Source organism: Crassostrea angulata, chromosome 8, assembly GCF_025612915.1.
Source record: "Crassostrea angulata isolate pt1a10 chromosome 8, ASM2561291v2, whole genome shotgun sequence".
Lineage (NCBI taxonomy): Eukaryota > Metazoa > Mollusca > Bivalvia > Ostreida > Ostreidae > Magallana > Magallana angulata.
Window position 1 is genome coordinate 194,518 of NC_069118.1, and position 11,505 is coordinate 206,022.

The 11,505-nt window shown below is 34.8% G+C and overlaps 1 protein-coding gene across 1 annotated transcript; it reads left to right on the forward strand.

The window, feature by feature from the left end:
- The first annotated feature begins 923 nt into the window (after nt 1–923).
- LOC128157791 (interferon-induced protein 44-like) lies at nt 924–10,086 on the forward strand. The gene is made up of 7 exons (XM_052820412.1): nt 924–1,022; nt 4,207–4,753; nt 5,656–5,741; nt 6,611–6,808; nt 7,090–7,236; nt 8,985–9,156; nt 9,373–10,086. Exons 2-7 carry the CDS (start codon nt 4,228–4,230, stop codon nt 9,681–9,683), a joined length of 1,440 nt encoding a protein of 479 aa, XP_052676372.1. The 5' UTR covers nt 924–1,022; nt 4,207–4,227; the 3' UTR covers nt 9,684–10,086.
- Nucleotides 10,087–11,505: the final 1,419 nt, after the last annotated feature.

Sequence of the window (11,505 nt, forward strand, 5' to 3'; positions counted from 1 at the left end):
TAATTCTTCTCGGACGTTAAACCCTGCACTCTAGGTATCATTAGATCGGGAAAGGACCATAGTTTTTAGGAATACCTGCAAATTTTAAACATCGGCAACAATTTTAGAAGTTTTCACGCATTTTCTTCCAGTTTACTCTCCGGTGACACTTTCTTCGATCAGATGTTGCGCACCAAATTTATTCATGCGCTCTCATTGGTTAATTTTGTTGATCAAGATAAATCGTACGTTGACTCATATTTTAGAGGGATATTCAAATGATGAGTGAAGAAGTTCTTTTTACGTGGTGAGTATATGTATTAATTTTCATATTTATGTAGAAATATTTTAACCATACCTCGGACATTCGGTAGGACGTGACTTTGTATTTCTTGCATCAAAGCAAGATTGTATATCATTTGAAAATCCCTCTAAAATACAAGTCCTCGTACGAGTTATCTTGAGCAACATTGAATTGACCAATGAGAGCGCGACATCTGATCGAAGAAAGTGTCACCGGAGAGTAAACTGGAAGAAAATGCGTGAAAACTTCTAAAATTGTTGCCGATGTTTAAAATTTGCAGGTATTCCTAAAAACTATGGTCCTTTCCCGATCTAATGATACCTAGAGTGCAGGGTTTAACGTCCGAGAAGAATTAATACGAGGCGACCGAAATCGGGAGGTAGCGATTTTTCCGAGTTTTGATTCCTCCCTTGTGTATTTTATAGTATAGAGGTGGTATATATAAAAGGTTGAAAAAACTTCGTGACGAGCCCCTGTGGACTACCTCGTATATAATACACAATTTTCTCAGCAATTTCATGTTACATGTTTGAAATTAATGTTAAAACGGGCTTGGCCCCTGTGTCAGCATCGTTTAAAACAAACACCGTCTGTTTTTGAGAAACTTGCTATTTGCACTTTCGGTTTAAGAAAATTTATCGTGACTTTCTTTGAAAGGTAAATCGAAAGTAAAACTCGGCTGGCGCGATCATCACCCATTGAACGCAGCTCACAACAGAATCGAGACCTTTGTTTGTATGTAAGTAACTGTTTTTACAATCCAGTGGCATGCATCATTTTATCATTGATTTCAATTTATTATGCTAGCATATTGATATAAAAAAATAGGCCTACTAACTGCATGTTAAGCTACGGTATATAAGAACTCTACTGTACAGTACATAAAAAAGAAAGAGAAATACTAATTGCATGGTAGACTGCATGGGCCCGGGGTATAAACAGCTGACTATTTCAGGATTCCACGGGGGCTCGCCACTTGGTCATCTTTCTGTTTTCTAACTATGTGGCCTGGCAGCCACCCCTTATACTATAAATACACCTGATGTGTTTTAAAGTATATAATGAAGGATGGTCCCCTACTAAGAAGACAGAACAAGTTCTCTTTGAGACTAAAAATTTCTCACTCAAATGTAGAGAAGTCAATTAAATGTTTTTAATTCTCAACAAATCTCGAGCGCTGACATTATGACAAAGGTAAATATTTAAATAAATTGTCTAATTAGGCTATACAGGGTTTTAGGTAGTTTACTACGGTCGAGGAAATGACATTTGGACAGGTTAGGACCTCAGTTGATTACATGGGATACAATAGCATTGGCCATTTCCGGATAATATAACCCTGATGGTATAATGAATAAGGTGATAAATAAATGAAAATAATTGACCCCTTCATGATAACTTAAGTACTGCTCTCTTCCAGGGCAAATTGGTATACTTTGCGAAGATTAAGTAAGTAGATTATTAAATGACGTAAATGAAACAATTGACGTTACGTCACATTTCACCAGACTAATATGTCATTTTGCCCTGCAAAAGAGCAGTACTGCAGTTACCGTGAAGGGGTCTATTCACTCTTTAGAATAGAAATATGACTACTTTTGGTTAAGAACTTTTTCTTTAACCCCACTGTTAGGGAGCTTAGTCTTGAAGATCAAACTGAAAAACTATAGACTTTTAGGAAAACTTGCCAACCAAAAGCTGTTGTACTTGGAATACATTTAAAAAATATGCAGATTTATTTTTAAAATTTAAAAAAATATTTAAAAAAACATTTTAAACTTCAAATTTTTTTATAACCAATTTTGAGTAATATATCCCTAGCAAGTTAACAAGTTATTATGTCCACTTTGTCACCTGTTTGATAGTGGGTTTATTCTCAGATAATGTTTCAAAAATCTTTCTCACACCCATTACAGTAATTGATGCATTTATATTAGAAAAGAAGGAATGAGCAGTGCACATAAAAAAAATTGAAAACGGAAATCGAACCTGGGACCCCTTTAGTCAAGAGATTTACCACTGAACTACCTACTTGGTAGATATCCATGATCCAAATAGCCCCAACTACTTAACATGGTTCTGTCCCTTGATAAGTTGTACAAGGCTAATTAGCTGAAAAACAAATTCTTTGATAACAGTGCCTTACAATAAGAGTGAGTAGGTGTGTCTCCTTCTAAGAATTTAATATAAAGTTTTTCCGGTCTATAAATTCTTTAATGTCATAATCCAGGAGTTTCCCTTAACTGAAGTTAAAAAGAATTTAAGTTAGGTGCATTTTGATTGGTTGGCAGGCAAAGTTCTGCAAACATTAATTCTTCAATATGTTACGCCAGATTAGTTACCCCAAGTAGCTAAGGACAGTCTCAAAGTTTTGGTCCAATCTTTGAGGCCTGATAATTTAGTTACAATACCGATCAGACCCAACCTAAAAGAATTTCAAAGTAGACTCCAACTAAACCCTGTGTTTACTTTCGGGGTCTGCTCGGGGTTTACTACAGCAGACCCAGAGTTAACCCCAAGTAAACCCAAAGAAAACGCAGAGTGGACTTAAAGAGCAAACCCAGATCAGAAATAAGCCCCTACAAGCAGATGCTACATGTACAAAGGGCAGGAATTCCAGGTGGTAAGATGGCAAGATAAAAGAAGGGTCTGTTTCACACTTCAGTGCGTTAACTGGACCCCAAACGCAAACCCTGAGTAAACCACGAGTGACCCAAAGTAAAGCCTGAGCAGACAAGTTTTCTGTTTTTTAGACTCTTGTCTTGTAGACTCCAAATAGAAGGAATTATACAGAATGCAGTTAATGTATTATATGGTATGAAATGTAGAGAAAGGCAAAATTCATCCCTAGGTAAAGGGTATTCACCCACAACCAGAACACCCAAGAATATAAATTGAAGAAATAATAAAAATCCAACAAAGTGTTTTTATATATTCTGAAGAACCATTTCAAACAGTTAAAACAATGTCCCTATGGCCCTATGCTCCCCAAGGAGCAAACAGGAATAAGTCAAGGCAAAACAATGTCCAATTGACATCTGGCATCTTGTAAGGATTAAAACTTAATTTACTGTCTCTGTTGTGCTGCATGTTTCTTAGTTTTGGATGCCCAGGGATTATTTGGAGGAAAATATTAATTAAGACAAGAATCTCTCTGGAAGGTATCTATAGTCAAGGTCAGAGTTGATAAAGATCTTTTATTGCTCCTGTGTAGTGTGTACAGTGGCTGTGGGCCCACAAGAAAAAAATGTAAAGTCTATTCTATTAGTGGTAACAGTGATGACCCAATTTTGTGAATCTGTCTCCATTTTTTAAAAGGACCTTGAAGGAGAGGACTATAGCTTGACGTGTTTTTTTACTGGTTTATTTGGAGACTGTACATAGGCTACAGAATTTTCAAGGAAGATATAGACCAATTAAACATGTATAACTACCGACATAAAAAATGATGATATTTAACAATTTTATAATAGTATAAAGTACAGCTTGTGATCTGACATACACATCTAATTACAATTAAAATTCTCGATAACTAGAAGAAATTTAACCTATGAATATTTAAATGAAAATTCTATAGATCTTAAAGCTCATGGAAATCAACAGTTCCAGTTGTGCAGCTAATATATATGCTAGATTTGAAGAATTTACAATGCAGTTTAGTTCATATACAGTGTATAAAACATAAACAAATAATTGTTAAATTATAATGAAATTCAAAATTAATCTGTGTGCCATTTTCCCCCTTTCTTATATATTAATAATGAATCCATGCAATTTTTCTTGTACATATTAAAAATTTGTGTTTTAAATATAACTGCCAAACAAACTACATGTAAGTAACAAATTTTAACAGATATTTAATCATCATTCAATGCAAAAATTAAAAAAAAAATTAAGTGATATCTGATAAATGTTATTTTTAGTCTAATTCCATTTTTGGAAATATGACGGAACTGTTGGATCAGAAATACAGGGACCAGCTGGTCACGTGGATTGGTAAGACCTGTCACTTCCGGTTGTTGTACAAAATCAGCAGGGACGGATGTTCGGCCACGACGTTTCACCAGAAGTGTGACGGTCAAGGTGCCACGGTAACAGTCCTGTACAACACAAACAACACTATCTACGGCGGCTACCTGTCACAGAGCTGGAATTCTGATGGTGGGTGGATAAATGATACGAATGCCTTCCTCTTCCGTCTGCAGTATAATGGGTCATCCAATCCTCTAAAGTTCCCTGTCAGTAGTGCAACCTATGCTGGGTATGGAAACAGTGGTTATGGTCCAACATTTGGAGGTGGTCACGACATCAGAACTTTCACTGGAACTGTCAACTCTTCAGGAAACTATTTTCCTCTGAATGGCTCTTTCTATTTTTCGGGGGATTATTACAGCTTAAACGGTCAGAACAGCAACTCAATCACAAACGACAGTCTCCAAGTGACTGATTTGGAAGTTTATCAAGTCTTAGGTAGATCTTCATTATATTCTATGCTTTAAAATTTTTCCATTTTAGATAAAAAAAATCTTTTTAAAGAAACAATTTCTGAATGAAAAAAGTTGCACCATTATTTTGTGAACTATTAATGCTTACCATTCGGGCTAGAATTCCACTGTACCATGAATTTTTGCCTTGGTGGTTTTAAAGCTGAACACTACTCATAAAAGGTGTTGTCTGCCATATTTCTCTTTCATCGCCGCTATCCCTATAACCCCTATAAAAGCTGCAGACCTCTTAACAGTTGAAATTATTTTGCTGTAGAGGTCTCTCATGTGTGGATGTATATCTTGCATCTCCGTGTTACTCAGCTGTGATGAAATTAACAAATTTTACGCACTTTTTCCAAGTCAGGAGAATACATAGTAAGTAAACATGAAATAAACAGGTCAGTAAATATTTTACAAACAAAAATGCACATAAAACAAGAAATAAATGCACAAAATCTCTAACTACAAAAGGAATACTACACGTTGGCCATGAGTTTCAGTTTTGCAGTCAGATGTAACGAAATCGAAAGGTGTACAAACCTATGTGACGGTGCTTTTTTATGAGCAGTTTTCAGCTTTAAATCTTACTGGAAAACTTACATGCTCAAAACACCTTCAGGTCCTTTTGTATACGATATATTTATGCAGGCACATTAGAGGTGTTATTGTTTCCTCCAAATAATTTATATCTAAAAGGGTTGCATGTTCATTAGAAGAACATTGTTTACAGAACAAAAACCTCTTTTTACATCCTAACAAATAGGATAGAAAATTTGGGAGACAATTTTTTTGTCTTTATTTCTTGTTTTTTAATAATCATTTTTTTAAAAGGAAAGAGGATGGAATAACTATCGGTATTTCAATTTGTTATGGATTTGTTTGCAGATGGACCTGATCCAAACAAAACAAAGATGGCTGAATCTTCACTTCTAGACAAACCATGGAGAAAGTTCCCAGAGTTTAATGAAGAGGTGCAGTTTTAGTTTTGTACAGAATTAATGAGATATTATGATGGCATTTTCTCAATGCTAATAAATACAATACCTGTATTTATTGGTGTTGTTTAGTGCCCTTTCCTCGTAGGCATCTTTACCCCCTGAAAAATGGCTATATATAGTATCTGTAGATTTTCACCCACAGAAAGCTGGCTGTATGGTGGTAATTCTGAAACTTCTGTTTCTACCTTCACAATTTCATATAGCACTTCATCACTTCAAGTTCACAAAAACTATTAATGCATTTAATTTGTTCAAACTTTAATCAATATTGTGCAAATACAGGCCCAGGGGCCATACCGGTAAAACTTAGACGAGCTCACTTTTGATCTCAGTCTCACTTTTCCACTATATGTTCCTTTTGTAAAAGTGAGACTGAGATCAAAAGTGAGCTCGTCTAAGTTTTATGGCCCCGGGGCCAGAAAATCACACTGTAATCTAATTCCTTCACTATCTATGATATTTGGTGATTGCAAATATACTAATGGAGAAGAACTATAAGTAAGCTGGATATTGACATGCTGATATTACTTTGATCACTCATTTTCATGTAATTTCACACAATACTGGATTTTAGCAATCGTACTGACGAAAAAGATATATATCATAAATATTCTACAAATATTTCAATAACGAAGTCTTGAAGTTTAACACATTATTTTCACCTTATGCTGGATGATGCATTATATGGTCTCTTTTAAAAGTTTTGTTCGAATACATTTTTGAATTTAAACTGATGTTTAACAGTATCCTTAAATCATAGCATGTTAGCAGCTTTTCAGTCTATATTTTATCTAAACATGCTATATACATGTAAATAATGATTAATTATTCGTTTCATAAAGACAGCGAACAAACTTAAAGAAGAACTGGTGGACTATGGACCGGACAGTGAGACAGGTGTAACAGCAGCAAACGTCCTCCTGATTGGTCAGATTGGTGCGGGAAAGTCCAGCTTCTTTAATTCTGTCAACTCAATATTCCGAGGGAAAATCACCAGCAAGGCGCGGAGTGGAAGCTTTGAACATAGCCTCACCACTGTCGTAAGATTAATTGTATTCCTTTGAATGTTTATTTGCCATAAGTGTAATGAAAACTTAGGAGTCTAAGTTCTTAAACATTCTTTACAAGATATGAAGAAGACATCATAGTTTATTGAATGCATGAATTAAGTTTCTTCAATCGAAAACAAAAACATTTCATCTAAATTTTAACTTTTTTGACATGACAGGAAGAGGCTTGTTAAGACTTGTCTTGATAAAAAATTTAAAGGAAATAGTGTCACAGTAAAACATAGTAAATGTATTGTGATAATTTATTTCAGTACCGTAAGTATAATGTCAAGGACCATAACTCTGGTCAGACTTTGAAGATTCGTCTGTGTGACACACGCGGTCTGGAGGAGGAGTTTACCATCGACTCCCAGGAGATATCTCACATACTGGACGGCAACGTACCGGACAGGTACCAGGTATGTTAGTACAGATACCAGGTATGTCATTACAGATACCAGGTATGTCATTACAGATACCAGGTATGTTAGTACAGATACCAGGTATGTTAGTACAGGTACCAGGTATGTCAGTACAGATACCAGGTATGTCAGTACAGATACCAGGTATGTCAGTACAGATACCAGGTATGTAAAAGAATAATGGCGAGAGGAGGAGGTTGTTTGTTTCACCTTTGATTTTCAGAGTCAGGTAACAACAAGCTAGGTTTACAGTTTTTTTAAGGATGTTGCTTACTCGGGGTTTGAGTTGTCAAATTCCCATTGTTATAAAGTTCGATGTTATGAGTAAAGGATGACTGCACAATTAGCGCCAGGTTCTGGGTCTTTTTTGGTCGCTTCTGTTGCATTTATTTCTTAACCTTATTATAATCTCACTTTTGTGTCTATTTATTAAAGAGTCTTGTCAAATTCCAACTTAAATTAAGATTTTAGACTGTTTTACAATAAACTCATTCTAAATTCTCATCTTTACAACTTTCAAAAACAAAATGACGTCAGAAGTGACGGTATTTTTATAATTCAATCAAAATCAGTCATATATTGACATTTTTCGTATCTTTTTATGAATGGAAAATACAGCAAAACTCGGTTATAACGAAGTCAATGGGACCTAAGACAGTACTTCGTTATATCCGTAATTTGTTATAACCGTATAAGAAATTCATCAAATTTACATAGCTGGGGATCCAGGATGACTTCACTATATCCGTGAATTCGCAATATCCGTGTTCGTACTAAACGAGTTTTACTGTATAGAGCGACGCTTCGAACAAGGAAAATATGTGTGGCCTTAATAGGTCTTGGCTAGATACATCTCTGATGAAAATATCTTGTTTGTTCAAGCATGTGCTCAATGTTTTCTGAAAGAAAAACTTCTTGAAAACAAGCCGTCTATGCTAAAAATGGGGGGGGGGGGTATCTTTACGATGTCATATTTCTAAATTGTGAGCACTTGAAACAAAATGAAAATAATGAAAAAAACATCACATATATATATGTTCTAAGAAAACAAAGAATTAAAGTACAATGATGATGTTCATCTTTGGGGGCCATTTTTGGCCCATACTCAGTATCATATATACCGGTAGTCCTTAATTCGTATTTTTCAAAAATCTTCTCAAAAACCATTTGGCCAGAAAAGCTGAAACTTGTGTGGAAACATCTTCAGGTAGTGTAGATTCAAGTTTATTTAAATCATGGTCCTCTGAGATAGAATGGAGTGGCTGGGGCCACAATGGGGGGATATTGAGGCTTGTTTGGAAACCAGGCTCGTAGCATCGAGATGGGGGGGAGGGGCATGTAGAATTTTACAGGCATATGTTACGCTCATTTTTTTTTTTTGTTAAATTGAATCAACTTGTCCTAAGGGAAATTAAGGTAATACACTTCAGAAATGAAATTATTGGCAGACTGTTCACTATAGTACCCCCTAAAGACTAGAGCCCAAATGGCTATAAATTTAAAAGAGAAACTAATTTTGATACTGTATACTAGCTTATTTTAGCATTTCTACACTTTCAAACAGTTTCGTCCCGTCTTGAATTCGCCCAGACACATTTGTGTTTACTATGATTTGATATGAGACATTGGGATTCACCCCAACTTAAATTCGCCCGCTGACAACGAGGGCGAAAGGGGCGAAAAAAAGATGGGGGGCAAATATTTCCCTGTATTCAGTAGTCTAATGAAGCAATCTTTATTTTCAGTTTAACCCCTCAGCGCCATTTACTACAGAGACGTTTGGGTTCATCAGGAACCCCCATCTAGGGGACAGGATTCACTGTGTGGCTTTTGTGGTGGACGGAAGTACCATTGATGTTATCCCAGAGAAAATCCTCAAACAAATGAAAGCCATGCAGAGTCGGATGAACCAGAGAAGTAAAAAAAAAACTTGCACAAATTCAAAAGATTGAAATTATGAATATGAATAATACTAAAATTTTCTGTTGCATTCATGGATTTTGTTTTTAATGACCAAACCATTGTACATGTATAATATCGTTAGTGACAGCCTAGTTTAGTATTATTCATCATTGATAATGATGACCAGTCATAATAATTTGTCTCACAAACAGTTCTTTTTTAACAATGCAGACATCCCTCAAGTGGTGTACCTGACAAAGCTAGACAAAGTCTGTCCAATGGTGGAAGAGGATGCAGGTCACATGTTCCACAGTTCAGCGGTCCGTGAAGCCGTGGATAAAATAGCCGACGTCATGGGACTACCACGGGGTTTTGTTCTGCCAATCAAAAACTACGAGAGTGAAACTATTTTAGATCAGAATATAGATATTTTGATTCTGAAAGCTTTGAAGCAGACGGCAGATTTTGCTGACGACTACATGGAAGAACAGGTTGAAAAAATGGCGGCGGAAAATGGACAAGGAAGAAAAGAGAAAGAGTAAATGGTAATGGCACCATTTAAGAGACAGCTTTAATTAACAACATAACCGAAGACTAAAAATCTATAACAGCGAGTTGATAAACTGTTGGCACAAAATGGACAAGAGAGGAAAGACAAACAGTAAATGGTGATGCACTATTCCAGACAGTTTTTTAAATTGAAAGACTGTGAAGTTAATACGAAATAAAATACCAGGAATGTTGACATCAAAACTTATCAAAACAGATTTAATAGGAACAGATTTACAGAGGGAAAAGATATCAGTTGTCAATGATTTAACTAAGAACAACACTGGATTCATTATTGTGTACATCATATTACTTGTGATTTAATGATCAGTTTATCTTATCAAAACTTTTTGTGCAATATCATTGTTTTCGATTCTAAGTGAAAAAGAAAACACAGTGTTTTTTGTTTTTAGTTTGTATTATATTAGCAGGACCTAAATACAAGGACATTTTATGATACAAAAAAAAAATTGTTGTGTTATTTTTATCTGCAAGGAAACTTATGACATTTGGATAAACTGTGTATTGATACACTATGAAAACACCACTGGAAAGAACAAGGGGCCGTAAGCATGCATTGTTTGCCCAATATATTTTTTTGCTCAAAGAGACGAAGTAGGGGGAGTCTTATGCTATACCGTTGGTGTCGGCATCCGGACCTGGTTTTATTTTCAAACAAGTTCAATCTTTGACATCTTAATTTTCTTTTATGTTGAGCATTCATTTTTCAATATATAGAGTCAAAATTGTCACCAATATTCTTTAGTAGAGTTATCCCTCTTATGATCAGTGTAATTTTTCCGTATATCGCAATTTTTCAATGAAATGGTCACATTCCCAACAGAATTGAATATGGCCACATGCAAACAACACAGTAAAAAATTTAACAGATTAATTAAGGTGCTATGGGACACCTCCATATTGTGACATATTTTTGATCGAAATAAACAACAAAATCAAGTACATGTATAATTTTATAATTCTTTTCTTTCCTGAAATTGTTACCTAACAGCATAGCGCATTTGGTTAGAACATTAACTACAAATCATAAGTAAGTCATTATATGAATCCTGCTTGGGCTTTTATACTTTTTACCTTTCAAAAATTTTTAAAACTAGTCTTATTTTTTGGTCAAATATTGTGAAATTTGAAAATTCTAAAACTGAGAAAGTATTTTATTGTGTTCTATTATCCATATTACAGTCAGTTCAAGCATATCTTTTACAACATATACAATAGCATAGCATTGAAATTTCATTGCACAGCATTGGAATCTCATCCCATAGCATTGGAATCTAATACCATAGCATTCAATCTCATATAGCTTCTCATTCGTCTTAGCAAAGCATACAACTCGGTTTTAAATGCTTTCATTAAAAGAATAAATCTTCACATTGCAGATTTGTGGTAAACTTTGGCTTCTTATCATTTTACTTCGAAATTTTTAGAACTCTTCTGAGTATGGAGTCGTTTTTTGCTCAAATCTCATAGCATAGCATAGCATATCATTAAGCCCTTCATTTCAATTTCTCATAGCTTAGCATACAAATCTCATATAGCATATATTGCACTGAATTCTTATAGGATATATTAAAATCGCATAAAATTGTAAGAGATATACAAGAAATGACTAATATTGAAAAGTGTTCCATAACGCCTTAATTATAAATATAAATTTCAAAGAATTAATATTTCATATTTTTTTGTCTGCATGTGACTACCATTGAAATCCTTAGTTAAGAATTTGTGGTATTGGGAATGGCTTATCAAATTGATTCTACGTATAATTTATAGTATCACCAGAAGACAAATTAC